A 27,733-nucleotide genomic window follows, 5' to 3' on the forward strand; every position below is an offset into this window, starting at 1 on the left:
AAAGTCATTTTGGAGGAGAGTGCAGATTGCCGTAACCAGCCTGGTCCAGCAGCTAGACCGAGTGTTAATGTTGGACGAGTATTTTTTCCTGTCGCTGGGTAGAAGGGACTTAATAGAAACCTGCTACAACTATTGTATTTGAATGAAGGAAAGCAGAGACTGACCTTGGGTCTTCGGTGACAAAGGGAGGTCACGGGTGAAAGCCAAGTTGGACAGGTTTCCCAGCTGCAGTGAGACAAATGCACTTAGTGGAATGAGGTCATGGTCAAGGTCACGTGTGCAGATTTGTTAGAGACCTCATGCATTTACATTAGATCACCCCTTTTCTCTGGGCCCCCTGGCTCTCAGGGAGCAGGGGGCTGTGCCCATGGCTGATTGCTGGGATCACTTCTTTCCTTGGAGGAAAAGGCAGACCAGCACTCATCCCCGTTCCTCCCTCGGCCGGGGACAGAATTCGCTCTCACCAGAATAGACAGATGTAGGTCAAGAACAGCATGACTGAATACTTTTTACTCCTTTTTCTTCATTGGAAGAGTGGTCATGGAGCCCATATGAGGGCCCAGCCCCACGGTAGTGGTTGGAGATACAAAGGAGAGACACTCACTTTGCCTTTGCACACCTCAGTTACCTAAGGGAGTAAGACGTTCCAACACTCTGCCATCATCCTGTGTGCTCACACAGCCTCTCTGTGCACGAGGGAGGAGAGAGCAAGCTCCCGGGGCTCTCTTCTTAGAAGGATGCTCATCACACGAGACCAGAGATCCACGGCCAGGGTCTCTTCTAACCCTGGCTACACCCCACTGATCCCACCTGCGTGTCCCCCTCCCGTCCCTCCGGGGGGTAGAGCTTCAGCGTAGGAACTGGGTGAGGACACAGGCTTTCAGCACATAATAGAGTCATCACATTTTTCAACACGTATTTCCTTCCAGATTTTTCTCCTGTGTAGACAGACATAGTCTAAGTCCAGGATGGGACAAGGGATGTCCACAAAAATGGGATTTTACGATATGCGCTGATTTATAAACGCTCTTTGCTCAGCAATAGCTCATTTTTTCATGCCGGTGAGTTTTATTTGTCATTCATTATACAAATGCATATATTCTGCCATGAGTAGATACATCGTCACGTATTCAACCAGTCCCATACTTTGGAGCATCTGCTTGAACGTGAACTCAATCTTAACAGTGGTCTGGTGTCTGCTTTTCCGAAACAGACTGAGCAGAGCCCAGAACCCAGGTGTCAGCATCAGGCTCCGGAGGTTTAATTTCAGCCGCGCTTCCTACTGAGCAGGGGCCCGAGTGGACGCTGGGCCGAGCACACAGCGAGGGCTCGGTGAGCACCAGAGCTGTGTTGAGGGCTGAGAACCGAACAGTCCCAACGGCAGGTTATGGTTTAGAAACTGCTTGAAGTGTTTCTTACCATTATTTGTTTTTAAGGATTTTTATGGAGACTTACTGATTATTGTTGTCCTTTCTATTATTACCAAAACATGAAGCAGAACAGAATCGGTAGGCACTGACCGGCCGCGACGGGCAAGGCACAGAGCGGGGGGACACGATGCAAGGGGTGGGGCTGTCACCTGTCCCACGGCCCAGGCCAGCCCCGGAGCGCACCCTCCCTGAGAAGACACCAGTGCCGCTGCGCAGCACAGAGCTTAGAAGAGACCCAGAGGAGACTGGGAAGTCAAAGATGTGACGCCCCATGAACAACTATATCTGTTTTCTTTAAAAAAGGAAAAAAATGTAAAAAAAAAAAAAAAACCCTATTATCCAAGTCTGAGCAACGGCCAGCGTCATGGAGGGTGAAAACAGGAACGGAGCCACAGGGACAGGAGACGCAGACAGGAGAGGTGGGAAGGGAGGGAGGGACACGGCGACGTGAGTGTTCAGGCTGCACCTTCTCGTGTGGCCTGGCTGTAGTAACGGGCAGGAGGCAGGGAGTCAGGGGAGCCCCCCTTTGAGTCCCAGGTCCGCCATGTACTCCCCACAGGCCCACGAGCCCCACTTCCTCTTCTCTGCACTGAGGGGCTCCGATGTCCCCGGGCTTTCCTGGGAGCACGTGGTTATCACACCCTCACGAGGACTCCGTGGGGCAGGATTTCCTGCTCCCTCTGCACAAGGACACACTCCAGAGCTCTCATCTCCTACGGCGGACACTGAAAATTCCCAAAGTGCTTGTGGAGTCTGGCTGGAGAACAAAGCTTTCTTTCAAGCCACAGCGACAGAGCAACCCGCAGACGGCTGGGGGAGCTTGGGGTCCGGCCAGGAGTTCCCGGTAGCAGCCTGTGGGGGAGACATTCCCAGGTGTGGGCGTCATCTCCGCAGGGTGTTTCCACAGCAGGATGGGGTGCGGCACCTCTCCGGGTCCCCGTGAGACCACAGCTGCTGTCTGCTACCCGGAACAGCACATGGATGCGTTCCAGGCTTGTGTTTGAGGACAAACGGGCATCGCTACGCCAGGTTGAAAATGGCAGGTATCTACTGATGACAGGGACCTGGATCTGTGGGTTGAAGGCACAGACGTTCATTCTTTCCAGCAGACGGAGGATAGCACGGCCGCCCCACACTCCTCAGGCCCTTAGGGAAGATGGGAAGCACATAGCCCCTCTCAGATGCTCGTGGGTTTTACCCAATTGAATTTTACCCACAAAATCAAGAACATCACCATCAGCAGTAGACCTCCAAGGTGTAACCGTGTTTTGCACATGGAATAAGCATACACAGCCTTATGGGTCTAGAGCCGATCCCATCACTCACACAGAAGAGCTCGTCCGCCCTGGGACGCCCAAGACAAGAGGTGCATTTCGACTTGAAAGAACTCAGGCCTCTGGTAGCATTTGAGTTTGTGGGGAAAGCAAGGGACGGCAGGTCCTGTGCTCCAGACCCTCTCCTGCTGGTCAGGTGAACAGCCGCAAGGAGAAGAACGTTCTTAGAGCGTGGAGGCGTCTCGAACCTGTTGGCTAGGCTGGCCCCATTCTGTTTTCTTCTCTGAATATCTGTCAGCCGCTCCCGGCCCCGTCTTGGAGCTGCTCTGTACCTCCGATCAGCAGGCGGAGGAAAGCATCCGTCAGACTCCGTGGGTGGGAAAGGAGGACGAGGCCGGAGAGGGCCCTGGGGAGTCGCCGGCAGGACATGGAAAATTTAGTGCCGGAGACAGTGAGAGGAAGAGTCACAGCAGCAGACAAGAATGTCGAGGAGGTTTGCCGGACACAGACGGGAAATCTCAGGCTTAGACACGTGCATTCAAGCTGAGGACAATTCTAGCAGGTTCTGTGGAAGCCGCCGGTACTCAGGGGGATGCTCATGGCAGGAGGCTTCGCGGGCTATGGAACCCGGGGAAAGATTTGGAAATGGGCTCTCATAGTAATAACTGACATTTCGCAATCACCCACGGCATGCTGTGTGCTGTGCTCAGCGTTCTCCAGTGCTTCTTCCCCCGCTGCAGTTTTAACCCCCTTGACATCAGAGACAGAGTCCCCCAGTGGAGCCCCACACAAGTCAAGGAAGAGAGGATTTTCTTCCAAAGTGATCAGTAGTGCAGGGCACCGGCGTGGCTCAGTCGGTGGGCGAGCGTCTCCTCATTTCGGCTCAGGTCGTGATCTCAGCGTTCTGGGATCGAGCCCCGAGTCAGGCTCCAGGCTCCATGTGGAGAACCTTGAGGTTCTCCGTCTCCCTCTGCCCCTCCCCCTGCTCATGCTCTCTCTCTCTCTCTCTCTCTCTCTCTCAAAGAAATAGATGAATCTTCAATGTGACCCATAGGGAAAGGGACGCCAGGACCCTCAGACCGAGGCCTGAAGCAAAGGGACAGCCTGGCCAGGATGATTTCGTGTGTCCTTCCAGAGGAGTCATGAGGAGGGGGTCCAGGGCCTGGGGAGTGAAACAGCCAGAGAGCAGAAGGAGGGAGCAGGTGGAAATGGTGACGCAGACCACTGACCTGGCAGTCGTGTTAGTAACAGCAAGGTCCACAAAGACCAACCTGGCGCGGGCAGCCGTGTCTGGGAGGAGTTTCCAAGCCTGGAGACTACCCAGACCTGTTGGGAGCCGGGAGTAGGAGCTGGTGGAGAAGCAGAAATGCGGGCGGTGTGCGGCAGGAGGGACAGGATATCAGCCCCTCCTTCTCCCGGACAGGACTTTTCGGAACCTGGCGTTCTGCGGGGTCCACGGGTTTGAGCAGAGCCCGCACAACTGAGGTGGGTGTCATGCTCCTTCAGTCTTCTGGGGTCTTGTCTCTTCTGGTTGTGAGACTGCGTCGTGAAGTCAGCAAGCGGCACGGTGCTTACTTATCCTGAGTCCGGGTTATGTATAAGAACTCAGACCAAGAGGCAGGAGGCGTGTCACCATCCCTGATCTGCTGTCACCTCCTCTGGACTCCCTGACTGGGGCTGGGGCCCTTTCCAGGTCATGGCGTGCCGGCATGGGCACCCACAGGCTCCTCCCATGGGATAAACAATGTGGTACATGAGGCTCTGATGACTTTTAAGCGCCGTCTACACATGGGTCTTTGATTCTATAAGCCGTGTTCTTCCAGGGCTCAGTGAGGTGAATGGTACATGCTTGATTTCTCAGCCTCCAAAGCCTTCTGATGTCGCAGACCTGGTGAGTGGAGCCCCAGGACGAGGCCATTTCAGCCAAGGATGTGAGTGTGCTTCAGAGTTTCTAGTGATGAGAACTTCATGTCAGCGGAGCAAATTCAGAAAGAAACTTTGTTCCGCTGATAAACTCTAAGATGCATCCATCACCAATCAATACATCTGTAGAGGGAGAACGTGTGTTTCTACAGTGTCTACCAGTTCTTGTTGAGAAGACTGAGCGCTTACAAGACACCCTCAGGTACGTTGTCACAATTCACCCTTTGAAGGATTGGCACCCGTGTTAATTAGAATTCTCGCTTTTATGTGACGGAAGGAAACTGAGTCTGAAAAATTGAGTGACTCACACAAGGCCACACACCCAATGATAAAACCAGGTTTCAAGCTCTCAATGGGAGAGAAGCAGCAATTCCACTGCAAACATCAAAAGCAGAAGGAGATCCTTCCTCCCCCTGAAATGAGTCAAGGAGAGTCAAGGGTTGAAGACAACGAAGGAGGAAGGTCCCCACTCAGCTCCTGCTGAATCCCCCGACGGTCCAGCAACAAGGAGGTGACAGGCTCCTTACCCAGGTCAGGGTGAAGCTGGTCGGGTCCCACACAGGAAGAACAGAAGTTCGGCAACTGAGGGTCACGTCCCCAGGTGTGCCAGGTGCCCCGTAAGCCAGAGGACAGAAAGAAGGATCATCAGGACCCTGCCCCCGGTGAAGGCTACCAGCAAGCCCATCTCCCAAGGTGAATTAGCTGCTATTCTTTGAGTAAAGGGAATGAGAATCGCAGAGGCTGTGAATATCAGTGACTCGTGACTTCCTCTCACTCCCTGGCACCCATTCACTCAGCCAACAGTATTTATTGAGCTCTGACTGTGTACCAGGCACAGCGTTGGCTCCTGCAAGCCCGAGATAAACCACACCGCTAAACATACCATCCGTGGGCGTCTACTGTCAATGCGCACCATTGTTCCGTCCTCCTTATCAAGATCAGTGACTGACCGCTGACAAGTGCCGCCTGTTTCCGTGACCAGTTCGCCCACACCCTGCAGCTGCTCCTTCCCGACGAGCTCACAGATCAGTTCTGCTTTCATTTATGTTTCAAATCCACATGAAGAGAGTCTTGCCCTCCTCAGGGTTTGAGTCCATCGTAACCCATTTGTTTGTCATCTCCGCTCCGAGTCTGGAAACCCTCCGGCTGTGCTTCCTGTGTGCCACTACCCACTGTTGGTGCCGAAAGGTTCAGGATCACAGTTTCTTCTGGAATTTGTGCAACTTTTCCTAAGTGATGGATAGTAACTATCTCTACCTTACGTGCGCAGCTTGTGCATCTTAATATGCTGTACCGCTGTCTAAGCCCGGGCTCCTTGCCTTTGGCTCTGCGGGCACTTTGAGGCCGAGCAGTCCTTGCCAGGTGCAGGGTGCGCTACGGGCCTCCCCTGGCTGGCTTCCCGCTGGAGCCAGCAGCCCTGACCTCCCCCAGTGGTGACACACACAACTGTCAGCAAACGCGGCCCAGGCGCTCAAAATCGCCCTTGATTGAGCGTGACCAGTTCACTTCCCCTGAGTCCCCACGATTCCTGCCGTGTCAGTCAGGGCTGATCTGGAAAGAACTTTTACATTCTACCACGTGAGAGAAGTCCCCAAAGCACCCTGTGGGTCTGCAGGAGCTCCACATTCCACAACCTCTCCTGAGTCACTCGGGGCAGCCAAGCCCAAACGTCCCAGGAAAGATAGGGTTTCCATGTGCCTAGCGCCGCTGCCCATTTTTAAAGGAAAAATGAGAGCAACTGTTTCCCCGCATTAGGAGCCTGAGGAGGAAGCACCCGGGAGTCCACACACTCCTCAGAGACGTGATGCAGAGAGAGCCTCCCCTGCCCGCCACCACCTCCTTGTCCCCACCACGGCAGAACCCCGAAATGCACCTCAGTGCCTGGGGTCAGCAGCCAGCATGGAGACGTGACCAGAGTCAGCATTTCAGAACCAAGTACCGAGTTCAGTGAAAAGGCCTCATTTTACAGATTTCTCCTCAGGTTCCCAATCACTGCGTCATTATCAAGAATCAGATGACAAGCTATGGACACGATGCATTTATCTGTTGTTGTGACCCAAATCTGCGGGACTCCCCAAACCCGTGCTCACATGGTGGTGGCAGAGAGGAAGGAGAAGGGGAAGGCGGTCGCTCGCACCTTCAGGAAAGCCTAGATCTGACTGGACGGGGGTCCAGTTACGAACACAGGAAAGCAGAGATCGCAAGGCTGGGAAGGAGCCAGGAGGTCAGATGGGTGGAGAGGAATATCTGGACAGCTGCTCTGTCTGCCCCGAGCAACAGGGGACCCCTGGGCCCGCGAGTCCCCCTGAGCCCCGGTGTATCACCCGTGTTAATACCCGTGTTAGAACAGGCTGTGACCTGTAGGGTGTGGGGCGAGCCAGCGCACCTGCCACGGGGCCTGCCACCCCGTGGTGGGTTGTGTTAGCGGGTGGGTGAGGCCTAGGCAAATCATAATGTTTAGAACGGACAATGTCTAGCTCTAGGGCCCTTTATGGTTTAGGATCACTTTCCTGTGCCTTCTCTCCTTGGATCCTCAGAACAACTTCAGGAGACACGGCAAGTACTGTTTGCATCTGTGAGATGGCAAGACTAAGCTCGGAGATGCCGGTCAGAGTTAGAACTCAAGATGACATCTCCGGAAGCACAACGTGCTTGTCCTTCTGCATCTGATGCCACGTGGGAAACGAAGCCATGTATCTCTCAGTGAAGCTCTTTCAAATTCACTGTCCGCTTACACTGCCCCACCCGGGACCCCTTCACCAGAGCCCCGAATGCGGCAGACTTTCCCTCCTGTGGGGTATGCTCTGTGTCCGCCTCCTAAACTTGACTGTGTCGGACGAGTCCTAACTGTCTGATTATGATCCAAACAGCCTAATCACGTACCTGTCTGTGCTCCTGGGTGCTCCGCTCCCTGAGGCAGGACCTGGGTCTCCTTCAATGTCCCTTCTTTGATGTCTACCACCATCCCGGCTGACAGGCGCACTGTAAATATTTGTTAAATTAACTGAACTGGAAAATTCAGCGGTGGATCAGGAGTTCCTACACGAACTACCCAGAAAATTAAATGTGGAAATTTACTACAGTTTCCCTGCCCACAAATAATTTTATATATAGATTCTACTTTCTACAGAGTCAAGTAAACTCATATTTTAAAAAATGAGTTTCACCTCCACAATTCAAAAGGGACCCCATTTATAGTGAGAGTTTCAGCCCAATACCCTCGTGGTATCGCCGCAGATTGATGGGAAATAGTTTTGGATGCATGGATGGATGAGTTGCCAAAACTGGAGTTAACTGGTGGGGACCAGATTTTCTGTTAGCTAGCCTTTGATTTCAGGAAGAGAAGCACTTTCAAGAGCTAAGTATTCAGTAGATAACTTTCAATATAACTGATGATTGTGAGTGTTCTTGCTGGCTTTATTGGGAATAACTCGCACTCCCAACCACAAAGGTTTGGTTTAATTCAAAACATTTGGTAATATTTGGTAATATTCAAAACATTCACAAGGATTATATTTTATCATTATGAGATTTTAGTTTTTAAAAGAGTAGAAAGGAAAAGGACATTTATATCAAGGGATACCTGGAATGGGAAGGGGCACGGGTGAAATGTGTGAAACACCGGGTTTTCTCCGTGCTGCATCCTTCCATGCCAGGCACGTCCTTAAGTAAATGAAGGAAAGGGGATTCCAAGGAGGCTCAAAGAATGAAAAGGGAAAATAACTATTTAATAAGGTCAAAAACCTATGCTCTCCTTATGAAAACAAGTTAGGGGCATGAGGCATTGAGGAAAGGCCCTTGAACTGTGGTTTGTAGACAACGGGTCCACGTCCGGTTCAAGATCTAAATCAGCCGTTGGTCTTGTGTGTTGCCCAACAGGATCTTCTGGCGTCGGCAAGTTCACGTGAGGGCGGGGATCCGGCCCAGCACCATTACCAGCTCCTTCCCTCAGCTTATGTCCAACGTGGACGCAGCTTACGAAGTGGCCGACAGGGGCACCGCTTACTTCTTCAAAGGTACCTTATAGATCCGTGAGGGACAGGAAGGGCCGGGGATGTGGGGAGCCTCTAGTGCTGGTAGCATTTGGTCAGGGATGATGGAGATGCGCTGGTCACTCTTCCTCGGCTTAGCCGTGAAACGCCGCTCTGTTGTTCTATAGCAGTGGCAGGAGGGACAATGACTGTCACAATGTTCTCAGAGCCAATGCTCTACCTTAGAGAGACACCGTGCAAAGGGACAGTGCCCAGGGGGCTACAGACTTTGTCCCCACCCCTCAGGGTGACATGGTGTAGCCCACCGAGAGCCTCTAGTCAGCAAATCCAACATGGCACCCCAGTTAGGAGAACGATGCCCCTGCGGCCATGTCCTGCTCACAGCGGGACCCTAACCCGTGACTCTGGGAGGTAGGCCCGGTGTCGTCAGTCTCTGGCCCCAGCCCCTTACCATGAGAGCGACTCTGGGGAATTACCTAACTGCTCGAAGCCTTCGTTTCTTCCTGGACTGAGAAGGGATTATAGTAATAGCAAGCTCAGAGACATGAGAGTGGCCGGCCAGTGGGGTTACCCAGTAGGTGGCCCCTGTCAAGTTTAGCTTCTTTTTCTGGAAGCTGGGGGAGGAAGCTACAAGGCCGGTGCTGGCTGACGACCCACAGCACTTGTCTCTCTCAGGCCCCTTCTCTCCCGTGTGTCTGTACGAGTCTGAGATGAGGTTACACACATGAAAAGTATCTTGAAAACTTAATGTGTGAGATTTAAGACACAATCGTATCAAAACTACTGTTCTGCTAGGACATCACTAAGAGATGCCTCCAGAGTAGTTTGAACTCAATCCAAGCTTGTATATTGTCATATAACCATGGCAACCATCCCATAAACTATTCCCATGTGGGACCCTGTGTAGAAATCCTCAGGAGTGAAGTACATTGCCAAGTGGTACTGAGTGTTTGTGAACTTTACTTTCTGTCTTCAGGCCCCCACTACTGGATAACAAGAGGCTTCCAGATGCAGGGTCCTCCTCGAACTATTTATGATTTTGGCTTCCCGAGGTATGTGCAGCGGATAGATGCCGCCGTCTACCTCAAGGACGTGCAGAAGACCCTTTTCTTTGTGGGAGATGAATACTACAGGTATGGCTTTTCTCCTTTTGATTGTCCAGATGTATTCAATGGGAAGAAAAAGTCCTTTTGCAGAAAAGAATGCGAAGTGCCTTGACAATAGGCCCATTGACTCCTCTGGGCCCCAAGGCTGCCGTGGACACAGTCTCTAAGATAGGAAACCAGCCAAGTAAGCGAAGCATTCATTCACAAGTCCCACTGTTAGTTCTCTAGCACAAGAACAGCCTTACCCTTCACGCATCTACTAACGGGACCGCCAGTGGCGTACATGAGTAGACAGAGCATCCCCAAATACGTTGCCAGCCACAGTGAATGCCGCAGCAGGGGGTGGAAGTGACTCCCTGTTATGTCGGTACCAGTGCATCCAGAACACTCTGTGGTTCTGTGCAACATGGAGGTGGTTATGACTGTGGGGCTCTTTGAAGGAAAAGTCTTTTCCTGCTGCAAGGAAAAGCCCCTATTGCTGAGTCCTTTTATCCGACCTGGAACATGTGCTCTCTCCTCACCCAGAGTTGTCCTGCCCGTCTTGCAGATCTCAGGAAGCGGCTATCTGTCAACCAGCCGCTGTGCACAGGGCCACCCTCATGCCCCACACTGCATTTCTAGCATTAACTGACTCCTGTGAAGGGTGAGCAGCCCCCGCGTCTGCACCCCGCGTCCACGGGCTTGCTCACCTGAACCTCAGCAGGGAGAAGTAAAAGCAACACATTCTAAGCAGTTGACCATGCCAAATAGTTTAATTTTTTCCAGATTTTATGTATGTATTTATTTGTTTGAAAGAGATCACAGAGGGAGAGGGAGAAGGAGGCTCCCCACTGAGCAGGGAGCCCAATGCGGGGCTCGATCCCAGGACCCTGAGATCATGACCTGAGCCGAAGGCAGAGACTTAACCCTCTGAGCCACCCAGGCGCCCCAATTTTTAACTTCTTGAGGAATCTTCCTACTATTTTCCACAGTAGATGCACCATTTTCCATTCCCACCAACAGTGTAAGAGGGTTCCCCTTTCTCCACATCCTCTCCAACACGTGTTGTTAGTTTTAGCCATTCTGAGAGCTGTGAGTTGGTATCTCATCATGGTTTTGATTTGCATTTCCCAGATGATGAGTGATAATGAGCATCTTTTCATGTGTCTATTAGACATCTGGATGTCTTTTCTGGAAAAATGTCTATTCACGTTTTCTTCCCATTTTTTCATTGGAGTATTCGTTTTTCAGGTATTGAGTTTAATAAGTTCTTTATATATTTTGGATAGTAATCCTTAGTCAGTATTTGCAAATACCTTCTCCCATTCCATAGGTTACCTTTTAGTTTTATTGATTGTTTCCTTCTCTGTGCAGAAGCTTTTAATTTTGATGAGGTCCCAATAGTTTATTTTTGCTTTAATTTCCTTTTTCTCAGAAGACATGTCTAGTAAGAAGTTGCCACCTCTGATGTCAAAAAGGTTACTGTCTACATTCTCCACTAGGATGTTGATGGATTCCTGTCTCACATTTAGGTTTTTCATCCATTGTGAATTTATTCTTGTGTGTGGTGTAAGGAAATGGTCCAGTTTCATTCTTTTGCACGTGGCAGTCCCGTGTTCCCAGCACCATCTGTTGAAGAGACTGTCTTTTTCCCTTTGGAAATTCTTTCCTGCTTTGTCAAAGACTAGTTGATACAGAGTTGTGGGTTCGTTTCTGGGTTCTCTGTTCTATTCTACTCGTCTGTGTCTATTTTTGTGCCAATACCATACTGTCTTCATTACTAGGGCTCTGTAACACAACTTGGAGTCCTGAACTATGACGCTTCCAGCTTTCCTTTTTTCCTCCTTCTTCTTCAAGGTCACTTTAGCTATTTGAGGTCTTTTTTGCTTCCATACACACTTCAGGATTGTTCATTCTAGCTCTGTTAAAAAAAAAAAGCTGTCGGTATTTGGATAGGGATTGCATTAATGTAGATTGCTTTCAGTTGTGTAGACATTTTAACAATATTTGCTCTTCTAATCCATGAGCATGGAGTGTCTTTTCATTTCCTTGTGTCAACTTCAAGTTCTTTCATCGGTGTTTCATGGTTTTCAGAGCACAGGGCTTTCAACTTCTTGGTTAGATAGATTCCAACGTGTCTTACTGGTTTTGGTGCTATTGAAAATGAGATGGGTTCCTTAGTTTCTCTTTCTGCTGCTTCATTATTGGTGTATAGAAATGCAACAGATTTATGTACACCGATTTTGCATTCTGCGACTTTATTGAATTCATTTATTAGTTCTAGCACTTGGTGGAGTCTTCTGGGTTTTCTATATATAGTATCATGTTATCTACAAATAGTGACAGTTTGACTTCTTCCTCACAAATCTGGATGAATTTTATTTGTTGTTGTTGTTTTCGTCTAATTGCCAAGGCTAGGACTTCCAGTGCTATGTTACACACAGTGGTGAGGGGCACCTGGGTGTCTCAGTGAGTTAAACATCCAACTCTTGATTTTTGGCTTAGGTATTGATCTCAGAATCATGAGGTTGATCCCCACACTGGGCTCCCTGCTCAACAGGGGGTCTTCTCCAGATCGTCTCCCCCTCTCCATTTTCCCTCTCCTCTAAAATCAATAAATAATATCTTTAATAATAATAAAAAATAAGAGCAGTAAGAGTGAACATCCCTGTCTTGTTTCTGACTATAGGAAAAAGCTCTCTGTTTTTCCCTCTTGAGGATGCTATTAGCTGTGGGTTTTTCATATGTGGGCTTTAGGATTTTGACGTATGGTTCCTTCTATCCCTAATTTGTTGAGGATTTCCTCATAAATGGATCTTGTACTTTGTAAAATGCTTCTTCTGCGCATTTTAAGAGGATCATATAGTTCTTATCCTTTCTTTTATTTTTAAAAAGATTTTATTTATTTATTTGACAGACAGAGATCACAAGTAGGCATAGAAGCAGGCAGAGAGAGGGGGAAGCAGGCTCCCTGCTGACCAGAGAGCCCGATGCGGGGCTCAATCCCAGGACCCTGGGATCATGACCTGAGCCAAAGGTAGAGGCTTAATTCACTGAGCCCCCAGGGGCCCCCATTCTTTCTCTTATTAATAGAGTTTGCCGCACTAACTGGTTTGAGACTACCAAGCCATCTTTGCAGCCCAAGAACAAACCCCATGTGATGAATGGTTATTTTAATGTGCTGTTGGACTTGACTTGCTGGTATTTTATTGAGAATTTTGGCATCCCTGTTCACCGGGGATATTGATCATCATTTTCTTTCCTGGTGGGATCTTTACCTGATTTGGTATTGACAACACTGGCCTCATAGAATGAATTTGGAAGTTTTCCTTCCTTTTCTGCTTTTTAGAACAGTTTGAGAAGCATAGGTATTAACTCTTCTTTGAATGTTTAATAGAATGCCGCTGTGAAGCCTTCTAGTCCTGGACTTCTGACTACTGGGGGATTTTTGATGACCGATTCTGTTTCTTAGCTGGCTATCCATCTGGTCAAGTTTCCTTTCTTCCTGTTTCGGTTATGGTAATTTATGTGTTTCTCGGAGTTTATCCATTTCTTCCAGGCTATCCAGTGTGTTAGCGTGGCTTTTTTTTTTTTTCATAATACTCTCTTAGAATTGTTTGTAATTCTGTGGCACTGGATGTGATCTCTCCTTTCTCACTTGTGATTCTATTTATTTGTGTTCTTTCTCTTTTCTTTTTGGTAAGTCTGTCTAGAGATTTATTAATTTTATTCATTTTTCCAAAGAATGAGCTCCTGGTTTCATGCATCTGTTCTATTGTTTTTTTAGTGTCTCTATCATTTACTTCTGCTCTGATCTTTATTATCTCCCTCCTCCTGCTGGATTTAGACTTCTTGTTCTTCCTCCAGCTCCTTTAGGAGTAAGATTGGGTTGTTTATTTGAGATTTTCTTGCTTCAGGAGGTAGGCCTGTATTGTTACACTTTAATACTGTTTCATCTTATGCTATCTCTTAACTCTCTAATTCTCCCCTCATGGTCCAGTAGTTGTTTTTCTTTTTCTCAGCTTCTTTATTCTCCATCATTTGGTCTTCCATATCACTAATTCTCTCTTCTGCCTCATTTATCCTAGCAATAAGAGCCCCCATTTTTTATTGCACCTCATTAATAGCTTTTTTAATTTCAACTGGGTTAGATTTTAGTTATTTTTCCTGCAGGAAGGGATTCTGTAGTATCTTCTATGCTTTTTTCAAGCCCAGCTACTTTCTTTATAATCATCATTCTGAACTCTAGTTCCAACATCTTACTAATGTCCATATTGATTACATCCCTGGCAGTCAGTACTGCCTCTTGCTCTTTTTTTTTTTTTTTTGAGGTGAGTTTTCTGTTTTGTCATTTTGTCTGGAGAATAGATGAGTGAGAGAAAAAAATGCTGAAATGGTAGCAATGACCCCAGAAAATTATACACTGAACAAATCAGAAGAGACCCCCAACCAGGTGGGGGAAAGAAAGGGGAAAAAAAAGAATATGATCAGTCTGGTGAATAGAGTAGAGGTACACACTGGATTTGGGGTATATTTTGGTCTGTTAGAAGAAACTGTGTCCCAATATTTTAAAGAAAGAAAAACGTGTGTGTGTGTGTGTGTGTGTGTATAATATACAAAAAGTGTTAAATACAATGATGGGATAGAATATGACTATAAAAATGAAAATTAAAAAGATTTTTTAAGGTATTGATAAGATGCTGGTTAAAATAGGAAAGAGGAAAATTTTTAAAAGAAAGAAAATTTTAAAATTTTAACTTTGCAAGACTAAAGAGTAACGGGGAAAGCCATGAATTCTGTGTGTTGCTTTCCCCTCCTCTGGATTTCCCTGGTTCTCGTTGACCAGTGAGCTTGGTCTTGGCTGGATGTTCTTGCTGATCTTCTGGGTCAGGGGCCTGTAGCCGAGATTCTCACATGTCTTTGCTGGAGGAGCAATTGCTCCAGGCTAAGTGATCTGCGCAGGTTCAAGCTCGGGAGCTTTTGTTCCCTGATCGCTTTCCGTACCGCTGTGGAGGACGGGAATGAAGATGGCGGCCGCCCAGTCTCCCGCCACGTAGGAGCCGAGAGCTTGGGGCCCCGCTCCTCAGTGCGGCCTCACAAAAAAGCCGTCAATCCTTCCCGTCTCCCTGGTGTTCGGCCACGCTCGGAGCTAACCTGGCCTGTGACCGAGCATTTCTGTCTCTGGTGCACGGCCCTGTCTGGAGTCTCCAAACCCATCAGATTCCTGCCGCGCTGCTCCTCCCAGAGAAGGAAGGTGAGTCTCCCCGGATCTGCCACTTGTGGGGTCCCTGCTCAAAGAGCAGTTGTCTGACTGTGCCTCAGATCATGGTTTAAGGTAACCCCGAGCTGAGAGCTCCCACCTCAGCTCCGTCTCTGCAGCGGCTTCCCTGCTCTGATACCTGGCAGCTCTGCCACACTCAAGACACCCCCGGTCTTTTTGTGACCCCGCGGGTCCTGAGACCACACTGGCCCCCGAGGGCTCACCCCTGCTTGGCCTCTGCAGCGCCGTCCCTCCCTCCGTGGAGCAGACTCTAAAAGTTCCAGTTTTGTGCTCCGCTGCTCCACCGCTTGCCCGGAGCCGGCCCCTCCCCCCACAGTCTATCTTCCCGTCACTTCAGGTTCACGTCTGCGCACGTCCCACCTTCCAGAAAGTGGTCGATCTTCTGTTCCAAACATTGCTGCTCTTCTCCTCTTCCATCTCCTGTTGAGTCTGTCGGGGTTGGGAATGGGGTGATACCTATCTAGCCGAACTCCTGGGACCTGATGTCATTTCAGTCTGCTACTCCTCCGCCATCTTTCTCCCTCCCCGCACATTCATTGTTCAGTTCTGTGTTCTTTAATCTCCATGTATCTCCGGTCTTCCCATTTTTTTTCTTGTGGTTGACTTCAAGTTTCATAGTCTTGTGGTCTGATAATATGCAGGAATGATCTCGGTCTTTCATACTTGTTGAGGCTGGGTTTGTGACCCAGGATGTGATCTGTTCTGGAGAATGTTCCATGTGCACTCCAGAAGAATGTATATTCTGTGGTTTTAGGATGGAATGTTCTGAATATGTCTGTGATGTCCACCTGGTCCAGTGTGTCATTCGAAGCCATTGTTTCCTTATTTTCTGCTGGTTGTTTCTGAGCTTTTCTCTGATCCTTTCTTATCTTTGTCACTTTCATGTTTTGCTGATTTCCTTAGTGATCTATTGGGGTTTCATCCTCTTTATTCTTCATGTTTATTGGTGACTTGTGATTTGTGGTTACCATTAGGTTTGCATATAATCCCTTTGGCATAAAGCAGTCTGTATTAGGTGGATGGCCATCCAAGTTGGAACCCATTCTTTTTTCCTCGCCTCTCCAGACTTTAGGTATGTTACTGTATTTTATATCCCTTCTTTGTGAGGTCCTTGGCTGACAGTTTAAAAAATGTTTGTTTTTACTGCTTTTGTATTTTCTGCCTTGATGTTGTCACTTTTGGTCCCTCCTTTCTGCTCAAAGAGGCCCCTCTGATCTTTCTTGCTGGCTGGTTTAGTGGTCACAAACTCCTGCAGCTGTTGTCTGAGAAACTCCTCAACACTCCTTCTGTTCTGAATCGTAGCTTTACTGGCATATCACCTGTTTTCAGTCACCATTTCTATGGCATGAAAAAAATTTATAAATAAGTACATGTGACCTTCCTCCACCTGACTGATAGCTTCTCCTGTCTGAGACTGAGAAGACCAAATAACAGATCTGTCTTGTGAAGAGGAAAATGTATTTTCTAGGAATGAAGGACACATGTAGACCCTGCTGACCCCGGCCCACTGAGAGCTCTGGGAGCCTGGCTCAGAGCACCACGGGGTGTCCTGACTTATTCCTTCCAGGCCAATGATTAAGCCACTATGGCAGTTATTTTTCCTCCAGAACTTCCTTTCTGGATTCCTGATGGTAATCATACCTGATGGTAATTCATTTATTAAGCCCTAAGGTCTGCTGGGCAGATCCCTCAAGTCTTTCTTTAAGATAAGGTGCCTGACACCTGACACCTGACACGCAGGACGATAGGTACAGAGAAACCCAACTCCCATTATGGATTTTCAGAGAATGAGACTGAGATGCCCACAGAAGCATGTGTGTGGGTGTGAGGGTGTGTGTGTGTGTGGGTGCGGCATCTGGTTAGGATGAGTCAGTTCATGCCTCGAAGACTGCTCACTGCCCGAATCCCGCTGCAGGAATTATCCACTTTCCCATTGCTTCAGCTCTCCATTCCTCGTTCCTCGCTGGGTCTTTGGACTCATGTACCAGCCACCACAAAGCACATGCCTCGAGCCAGGCAGCAGTGAGGTTAGCAGCTAACAGAGGAGGCTTGACGAGAGGTTTTTAATTCTCTGTAAACGCAAGCTTGGAGAGGGACAGGGTCTCCAATTGTAACGAGGCCTGACTCCCGCCTGAGGGAATCACAATGCACCTTTCCAACTACATGTCTGTGAGTGTCTATTCAGGAAAAGTCTTAATAATCTGGATAAAACAGATTGATTAAAAAGTTGGCCTAAGGGATTAACTCCAATATCAAAGACTCATTTTGTGTTGGGGGAAGGAAACCCAGAAGGCTCTTTGAAAACTAACCTTCCAAGGCTCTTGAGAGCATTAAGTGAGTAACTCAGGCAGACGCAAGCACAGAGCCCAGGCACATAGTAGGTGCTCAAGTACAGCAACTGTTCAGACGTTACAGGAGCCCACGTGGTAACCAGAAGATACCTGCTTCAGAAGTTGAGATAATTAACAAATGGCCGTTTAAAGCTCAGGAGTTCTCTGACCACAATCCAGTCATAGAGCAGGTCAGAGGGAACTTCCTTTGGAGAGACTGAAGGCCCAACATTGCATTGAAACTCCTGCTTTTAGCAAAGCATAGACCATCCTTCCACCACGAGGGTCCTGTGTCGTACCTGCTACAGCACACAGCTTATGCACTAAAGAATAAAGCAAACAGCCTTGACCCACAGCTTCCGAGGTCAGAAGAGCTGCTGTGAGCCACTCCACAAACAAACCTTTTCCCCCAGACTCCGCACCTGCGTTGAGCAAAGCCTCCCCTGCAGGACACCTCACTGTCACCGGAAGCCTCATCTTGGTGAGAAGTCCTGTTCAGCGGCTGTCCAGAGACCTGGAAGGAACTGTGGCTGAAACACGTAAAGGACTGTTTTTCTCATCTACGTAACACGTCTGAAGTTTAACACACCTGGGGGGACACGGCGAGTCCACAGTCACCAGAGACCCGAGTTCCTTCTAACACCTTGCTCTGCTGTTCACATGGAGGTGCCCGTCTTGGGGTTGCCTAAGACTCCAGCGGCCCAGAAGTCTGGTCACTATGTCCTGTTCTAAACAGGAAGAAGGAGGAATTGGAGGAAAAGCCAAAGGGGACAGAAGTTCTGTCCATAAAGCAGGAGGCCATATTCAAAAACACACAAGGCCAGAGCCACAGACTGAGTTCAAGACCAAGAACGGGGTGGACCGCATTCTAGGATTTATTTCCGTTAGTCGCTCCTCACGACCTTCTTTGGTCCCGACACTAGGTCCGTCTGTGACACAAACGATGTGTCAAGGGAAGAGAAGTCTCCAGATAGGCTTGTTGTCAGGGAGAGCCTCCGAGAACTCCTGGGCGGAGCCGGTTTAGGGAATGATGGGCCACGAGAACACTACTGAAGAACTTCGCCCACTGAGGACGGAGAGCTGGCTTGGGGCCAAGTCGGCTCAGGCTCTGGGAGTGAGGGCTCACATGTCCGTGCAGTCGGAACTCACAGCGGCACAGCCACAGGGCACTACAAGGTGGAACCCAAAAGGGGGCGCTACCATGCCAGCGCCATCCCACGGCACTGATGTGCTGCTTAAACTTCAAGGAGAGCTCCTTGCCCACTCATCCCTTTGCTTTTACAGCTTCTTTCCCTCTTCTAGACAGGCCCAAATGACTCAGCCAGTTTTTCCTTCCTTACACGACTTCCATTACCTTTGGCTCATTACCTTCCATTACCTTTGGCTCATGTCTCCCAAGAGATATTCTTTCTTGCTTACCAGGAGCAGACCAGTGGCTACACCAGAGAGCTCCTGGGGTCTGGGGCTGCAGTCCACTCCATCGTCCTTGGAGGCAGTCAATGTTCTCTGAATTTTGTGAAAAGTGATGTGCAAATCTATGGGCCCCAGCCCCTTTCTATCCCTAAGTCAGTCTCTCTGTGCAGACAGACTGAGACATGATTGATACAAAGTAGGACCATTCTCTCCTTCCTGGATGCCCCAGGTATACTGAAAATTGAGTGGTTATTTGGGATTTTATAGTTAGTCACCATAGAGGAAAATAGGTGATAAGTAATAAAAGTGAGAAAGATGGGTAGAGTTCAAAATCTTCTTTTTTAATCATAAATTTTTTGAACTGCATTACCAAACTACCACTTTCAATCTATATATATTGGGCATGATTATACATCAGACTCTGTACTAGGACCTTAACACTCAGAGCACAGAGTTTGCCACCTGAGAGCGTGGACCCGAGTAACAGAGTGCTCACCTCAGCCCTCCCAGCCATCATGGGGCAACCTGGATTGCCTTTCTGTTTGGGTTTAATCATCTTCAAGAGGGAGGTGGAAACAGCATCTGCTTCATCCATGGGAATGGATAAGGAAACTGTGAGATGCCACCACACAATGAACGTTCACATTGAGGGCTATCCATGTTCAGGAAGGCCTACAGTTGAGAGCACATACACAGGGAAATAATGAAGAGCGGTCCAAGTGTGACAGGTGCCCTGAGAGAAGGCTGGATGGAGATCAGTGGGGCAAAACAAAGAGGAAATGGCCCATGCTAGTAAAGGCGTCCGGAAAGTACCCTCAGAGGAAGTGAGCACTGCCCTTCATCTTGAGAAGGGAGTTGGAGTTTCCCAGGGAGGAGGCAGGAGGGCAGCGTGGCTTCCAGGCAGAGACAGCAGTTGAAGCAAAGGCACTGGGGCATGAAATCACCTGTGTATATGGCAGAAACCTCAAGCAGTTCAGCATAATAGCCTTGTGGACTAGAATGAGAGATGTGGCCCAAGGAGAAGCAGGGTGTCAGTGATGCAGGGCCTATGCCTTTCCAGGGAGACCGGTGTGAATTTATAGAAACAGAGGGATATCTTTAAGTGTCCTAAATAAACGAGTAACCCAGGAAGTTTTGTATTATAAAAATACCCTTCCGGCAGCAGTGTGACTGGAGCAGAGGGGGACAAGATGGGAGTTGGTGAAACCAGGGAGGCCAGAAAGTCACAGGCAACACCTGCAAAGTGCTCCAGGGAAGAGCTCCCAACCAAGAATCCTACGTTCAGCTTCACGGTCTCCAAGATGGAGACCAAAGAAGACATTCCCAGACAGACAGAAACTGAGAGAATCTGTTGCTGGCACACCTACCTTACAAGCAATGCTGGAGAAAGAGCTAGCTTCAGGAGGAGGGGAAGTGACCCTGGACAGTAATATGAATCCACGTTCAAAAAAAAGAGAGAGAGCAAAAATTGTAACTGAAAGATAGTTTAAAGGTATATTTCCTCCCTTTCCTTCTTTTAACTGATTTTTAAAATAACTGCTTAAAACGGCATATATATATGTATGTATGTATACATATTCATTTATTTATTATTTATATATATATAACTGTATTGTTATATATATATAACTGTATATGTATATAACTGTATTCAGAAACATAACCTATTTGTCAATAACAGCACAAAGCACCAGCTGTGGGGAAAACTGTACGAAGCTGGGGAAATGATATCAAATACTAACTCAAATTCACAGGAGAAACAAAAGAAAACAGACATGTTAACTAAGGAGGCTAATATATCAAAAACTATAAATATATACTTTGCTTTCTATCAGCTTCTTAAGAAGACATTAAATTGTATAAAATAGTAATTAGAGCAATGTCCACTGGGGGTTTGTGACATAAACTAATGTAAGATGTACAAAAACAAGACCATCAAAGGAAGGGACAAGGAACAGACTTTCTGGAGTGTTGTTTGTGAGTCTGCCTGGAATTAAGCTAGTAAAAATCTGAAGCAGTGTATGGTAAGTTAAATTATTTATGATAAGCTCCCTAGCAACCACTAAGGCAATAACTTTTTAAAATGTAGTAGCAAAATCATGAAAGAAACTAAAAGAGTACATTGGAAAATTTTCACTAATGCAAAAGAAAGCATTAAGGAGGGAAAAGGGAACCAAAAAGACATGACACATGTGGAAAACAAAAACTAAAGTGAATCCAGTTATATCCAGTTATATCAATATAAATGTATATAAATCAATAATATTAAATGTGAATGGATTAAACAATATAATCAAATGACAGATATTATTAGATGGGATTAAAAAAAACAAGACCCAACTCTATGCTATCGGTAGAAGACACATTTCATATGCAAAGATACAGATAGATTGAAAGTAAAAGGATGGGAAAAAATCTCTGTCATGCGAACAGAAACCATAAGAAAGCCAGAGTGGCTGTGCTAATTAATATCAGGCAAGACAGACTTTAAAATAAAAACGGTTATTAGGGATTCAGAGGAACATTCTACAGTGATGAAAACTTCAGTCTACCAAGAAGGTAAAACAACCCAACAACAGACTCCCAAAACACATGAAGCCGCCCCCCAAAAAACCCTGACAAAAATGAAGGGAGAAGACAACAACTGAATAATACTACTTAGGGACGTCAGTACCTCACCTTCAGTAATGAATAGAACAAGTAGACAAGGGGATCTATAGGGAACGGGAGCCATCAGAAGCACGGTAAGCCAACGAGGCCTAACAGGTGTCTGTACACATCACACAAAAGCAGAACACACGCTCTTCTCCAGGGCTTACAGAGCACTGCCCAGAAGAGGTGACATGCTAGGCCAATTTAAAACAACCGAAAGCATACAAAATGCCCTTTCTGATCACAGTGAAACAAGCCACAAATCAATATCAGGGAAAACTGGAAAATTTACAAACATGTGGAAATGAACATACTCTGAAACAATCAATGTGCCAAAGAGGAAATCACTAGAGACATTAGAAAATACTTAAAGATGAATGAAAACAGAAACCGGGTATTTGAGACCATATGCAGGCAATGAAAGCAGTACTCATGGGAAATTTCTGTCTCTAAATGCTCATTAAAAAAAGGATCTCAAGTCAATAACCTAAATTTCCACCTTAGACACTGGGTAAAAAAAAAAAAATAAAAAAAAACAATGAAACCCAAAGCAAGTGGAAAGAAGGAAATAATAAAGATTATGGTGGAAATAAGTGAAATAGAGAATATTACAAGCAATTTGAGGAAATCAACAAAACTAAGTTTGGTTCTTTGAAAAGATCCACAAAATTGACAGATTTCTCACTGGGCTGGCATAGTTAAAAAGAGAAGACTCAGATTACTGAAATCAGAAATGAAAAAGGGAACATGAATACCAATCTTACAGAACTTAAACGGATGATAAAGGACCCCTATGAACAACTATATGCCAGTAAATTTGATAACTGAGCTGAAATGACAAATTATGGGAAAGATGCAAAATGAAGAAGCTGAGTCAAGAAGAAATAGCCTGAATTAACCTGTAACAATTGAAGAGATTTAATTCATAATCAAAAAATTATCCACAAGGAAAAGCCCAGGACTACATGTTTCAGTAGTGAATTCTACCAAAACATTTAAAGAGGAATCAATGCCAATTTTTCATGAACTCCTCTAAAAAATAGAAGAGGAGGGGTTGTTCCCCAGCTCACTGTACAAGGGCAGGATTACCCTGATACCAAAACCGGACGAAGGCATCACAAGGAAATAAAACTTCAGATCAGTATATTTTGTGAATATGGATACAAAAATCCTCCAAAAATAGCAAGCCAAATCCAGCAGCCTATAAAAAGAATTACACAGCATGACCAAGTGGGATTTTTTCCCCCCTGCATACAAGGTTGGTTTAACTTCTGAAAATCAATTAATGCAATACACCATATCACTAGAGTAAAAAACAAAAGCCATATGATCACCTCAAGAAAGGCAGAGAAAGCATTTGACAAAATCCAACCCTGTTGCAAAATAAAAACTACTCTGCAAAACTGGAAACAGGACAGTTTCTCAGGCTGATGAAAAGTGTCTGTGAGAGCCCACAGCTGACCAGGCTCCGTGGAGGAAGCCTGGATGCCTTCTCCCTAAAACCAGGAATGAGACAAAAGTTTTCACTCTCACCACTTCTTTTCAACATTGTACTAGAGGGTCCAGCTGGGACAATTGAGCAAGAATAAATAAGATAAAAGGCATTCAGAGTGGAAAGGAAGAAAAACTATTTCTATGTCTTGTGATCTTTTATATAGAAAATCCTTGGAAATCCTCCCAAAACACCTGTTAGAACTAAGTTCAGCAGATATGCAGGGTAGAGTTCAGCATGCAAAAATCAATGGTAGCTCCATACATTTTTTTTCATACATTTCAATGAATAATCCAGAAATGAAGAAAACAATTCCACTTACAATAGTATCAAAAGAAATGATAATTTTAATAATAATTATATATTATAAATAATAATAGAAATTAATAATATTTCAAAATAAATTTAACATAAGTAGAAAACTGGGGTGCCTGGGTGGCTCCGTGGGTTAAAGCCTCTGCCTTCAGCTCAGGTCATGATCTCAGGGTTCTGGGATCGAGCCCCGCAGAGAGCCCGCTTCCCTTCCTCTATCTCTGCCTGCCTCGCTGCCTACTTGTGATCTCTGTCTGTCAAATAAATAAACAAAATATTTTAAAAAGAAATTTAAAAAAAGAAGTAGAAAACTTATAGCACAAAAATTAAACAATCTAAAGGGAAAGATCTCTTGTCCATGGATTACAAATATTAATTTTTTTAAAATTTATTTGAGATAGAGAGCATGAGCATGGGGAACAGCAGAGGGAGAGGGAGAAGCAGACTCCCGCCAAGCAGGGAGCTCAATGCCGGGCTCAGTCCCAGGACCCTGGGATCATGACCTGAGCCAAAGGCAGACACTTAGCTGACCGAGCCACCCAGGTAACACAAGACACAATATTTTTTAAATGACAACACTCCTCAAATTGATCTGCAGGACTTAACACAATCCCTACCGGAATTATCACTGGTTTCTTTGTAGAAATTGACACACTGATCTCAAATTCATATGCAAACTCATAGGACCCAGAATAACCACAGTATCTTGAAAAAGAAGACCAATTTGGAGGAGTCAGAATTCCCAATTTCAAAACTCACTACAAAGCGAGAATAATCAAGACAGCGTGACACGAACATGAGGATAGACGTACAGACCACTAGAATAAAACTGGCAGCACAGAAATAGACCCACAGATCTATGCTCAGCTGGTTGCTGACAAGGACGCTAAGGCCACTCAATGGGAAAAGAACAAAAGAAGGGGAAGAGAAGACATAAGGAACATACAGGAGATATGTACACATGGAGTATGACAGGCTGGTGAAACACAAGAACGGAAGTGTCCAGAAGAGCCTTCTGTGTGCAGGGCTTGAACTCAGAATTCAGGCTGGTAATGCAGACGTGCACTTCCTCAAAGAATCTAGGGTTGACTGAGGCCGTGGGTATTTTTCAGCGTGGTTACATAGTCTTGATTCCAAATCCTCGCAGGCAGAGTCCCTCCCCCACAGCTGGGATGGTTCGTGGCTGCTTCTCCCTCTCCTCCCCATCCTTGACCACTCTGCTTCTCTAGTGGCGATCACAGAGTCCCCATCCTCCCCGAAAGCCTTCTCATTCCTAGCTGGACGTGGAAAATGACTTTCAAAGGGGACTCTGGGTTTCCATGTACCTAGAAAGGCCTCCTTGAAGAGACGTCCTGAAAACCTGTATTTTAGACACCTTATCCATAAATTCCCCTTTTGACCACCCTTGCTCACATTTTCCGTAAGCATCCTTCTGCTGATACAACTCCCCACTCGGAACTTCAGAGCATGGAGGGCGGGGTCAGTTTTGCCACAGATGTATGCTGGAAATTGTCAGAAATTCCTAACAAATCTAAATTCAAACTGTAAGATTACACAACATGCAGACACTTTACCAAAACTGTCCCCAAACACTCAGATGACCAAGGCAGAGAGGAGGATAATATAGCTGAAAAAATATGCCACATCTATGGGTCCGTGACATTGCCAGGGTCATGGCCAGGGGTGATTTCTTTGGTATCTATTCCCATTAATTGGCGATGGGGAAACAGCCCACAAAGGAAACAGTTACAGGTCAATCATGTTTACTTGGTATTTGGGCTTCACAAACAAGGCCTCGGCCATGAGAAAACGTGTGCAGTGACTTCCACAGGTCGCTAGTACACAGTAGGTGCACAAGGAAAATGCATGTCTTTCCTTCACCTTGCAGTCCAGCTCATCTATGTTCATGGCTTATCACGGGGTCGGATAATCACGTGCTGGGAATCTGCTCACATTCTCTCATCCTCCCTTCTGCCCAGTCGGCGGTCTTGGAGAGCAGGCATTCCCGTCTCCGTGAAACAGAAACGTTGCATCTCAGAGAGCTACGTCGTTAGCTCGGGTCCCCCAGTGACCTCAGCGGTCCTCCCACGGCTGTGTTTCACACCGGGTGTGCACCCGGAGCCCTCGCCATCCACCGCGCCGTCTTCTTCCTTCTCTTCACCTCATTTTTCCCGCCCATCAGATACCCACACTCGTGATTCTCACTGTCTTCAAACTTCCTTTTCTGTGATTCTCCGCAAAATCTGCAACAGAACCGTAGACCTTCTCAAGCCTAGTTCCTTCCTGGCTGCGTTCTCTGGACTCCGTCCATGCTGTCCAGCCCTCCTCTCCCCACCTTGTCTCAGCCTCGCCTTTACTACAGAATGGTCTGCAGAGGCGGTGCTGGAAGATTAGGTAAAGATTCAACTTCTCGATAACTGAAGAGCTCAGATCACATCACAAGCTTTACTCACACTCATGCCGGCCAGTCTGTCAATGGTTCTTGGGCCCCTGGGTGGGTCTGTGTGCCGGGCGTATGTACCGGGCGTGTGTACACATGTGTGTAAATTGTCTCTCACCCTCTTGCCACCATTTTCCACATAAGGCAACAGGAGTCGGGAGCACTTTTCCCTGATCCCAGAGCCGTCTGGTGGTGTACTCTTTCCTCTGCAACAGAAATCCTCACATATCTGTCCACAAACCAGGCTAGGTCATCGCCAAGTTCCCACCAACCCACAGCAAAATAAGAACAGAGCAATATTGTATATGGAGAGGGTGTGGTGTGGGTTCGTATAAAGACACGGTATTGGCAAGAACCATCTTTTAGGCTGAGATTATGTTCTTTCTACCTCTTTGATGTTAAAGTTTCTTTCCTTTGTGAAATGGTAATGAAAATAGGTCGTAATTTTTTTTTTGATGACTTGATAGTAATGTCCTTACTTGGTACCATGAAAAGTAGGGCACTCTATGGTAACTTTGTAGGTACCATCTACTTAACGTCTACCAGAAGGGTCCAGATGAGATATTTATTTGTTATCAGCCAAGCCCACAATGATGATTTGTGTTTCAGGCCGGTGTTTTGAAACAACTGTGTTAAGAGTAACACTCTTTAGAAAGCAGTTACTGGATAAGCAAAAGGCAGAGGGGCGAGCCCACAGGGCACGGGTCTGTTAAACACGTAAGTGGTAGGAGCAGGGGAAAGAAACAGCGATTTCACAGTATCCCCAAGCATTTTGCCTGGGTTTTTTGTAAATTTGATTGTGAACTTAAATTCCCAGCTCGATGTTGCTTCTCTAAAAATTCTCCTGAAAAAAAAGTTTTTAAAGATTTTATTTATTTTATTTTAGAGAGAGCGCATGAGTGGGGGGAGGGGCAGAGGGAGAGACTCCCCAGCAGGGCTCCCACCAGCACGGAGCCCGACTCAGGGCTTGATCTCAAGACCCTGAGGTCATGACTGCAGCCAAAATCAGAAGTCCAAGGCTTGACTGACTGGGCCACCTAGGCGCCCCTTGAAGCATTTTGTATATATAATGTTTTTACCTCTGTCATCCTCTGAAGAAGTACATATAACATTTTGGGTGTTGCCCCCTACCTTAGTGACCTATGCAGCCAGATAAAAGAGAAAGACCTTTCTTCCATATCTTCTTATTGGATTAAGAGTCACTCTTCTCTCTTTAAAACATACCCCTATATCTAAACTGTGGCTCTGTTCTCCAGAAAAAGAGATTTGCTCTGTCCTTTGATCCTTTCCAGTCTGCCCCATCTAATTCAAGGAGAAGACAGCAGACCCCCACTTGGAATAGTCTCCCTACAGGGCATCTCTAATCAGTCACTCACTCGGAACTGAGAACACATTTTGCCATCAAACAATATAAATGGTGGTTACATTCTCAGAATCCCTCCCAGATGTTTGCTTACCATGCACAAAGGCAAAGCACCGCCTGGTTTAAAAAGCTCAACTTACAGTCCTCCCTTCAGAGCGGACAGAGAATGGACTCCTGGAAGCTGGACCCCCACGCTCCCTGAGCCCGCGGTCCAACCCCGCCCTCCGCGCAGTCCTCCACGCCTGCAGGCCCACTGTCGCTCTGCCCTCTCCTCTGCGTCCCTCCCCAAAAACCAAAGCTTCAGAGTTATCGTCCTCACTCTCTCCCGCCAAAGCACCCGTTTCCTCTCCACAGTGTCTCTGGGAGGTGAGAGGAAAAAAAGCAGTCTAGCCATCAAGGGTTCATGTGTAAACAGTCCTTAATAAGGACTCCAGATTTCAGATGCTGGGAGGAGGTGAGCGGGAGAGACTCGGGCCACGGAGCACCCACTGTGCCTGGGCTGTTCCTTTTTTTTTCTGACCCATTTTCCCCCGACTCCAGTCCTGAGACCTCGTTGTCCCCGGATGACCAAGGCCCATTCACAGGCCTCACTGGCATTTCTGATGACCGTAAAACACAGGAAATGATTTCCATCTCTGTCTCTGTCACAGTGACTCTCAGAGCTTGGTTTTCCCCTCGCCGCACTAGGAGGTTCTAATGACCCTCCCGAAAAGGGCATCTGGGAAAGTCAGCATCCACTCCTCTCC

General features: G+C 47.0%; 1 protein-coding gene across 1 annotated transcript in view; it reads left to right on the forward strand.

Annotated features, from left to right (window-relative positions):
- MMP20 (matrix metallopeptidase 20) overlaps positions 1-27,733 on the forward strand; it is a 46,580-nt gene that overhangs the window by 16,341 nt on the left and 2,506 nt on the right. The window contains exons 7-8 of the mRNA XM_044260609.1: positions 8,507-8,643; positions 9,596-9,752. Coding sequence (XP_044116544.1) covers positions 8,507-8,643; positions 9,596-9,752 — 294 coding nt within the window. The remainder of the gene's footprint in view (positions 1-8,506; positions 8,644-9,595; positions 9,753-27,733) is intronic.

This window comes from Neovison vison, chromosome 7 (assembly GCF_020171115.1).
Source record: "Neovison vison isolate M4711 chromosome 7, ASM_NN_V1, whole genome shotgun sequence".
Taxonomy (NCBI): domain Eukaryota; kingdom Metazoa; phylum Chordata; class Mammalia; order Carnivora; family Mustelidae; genus Neogale; species Neogale vison.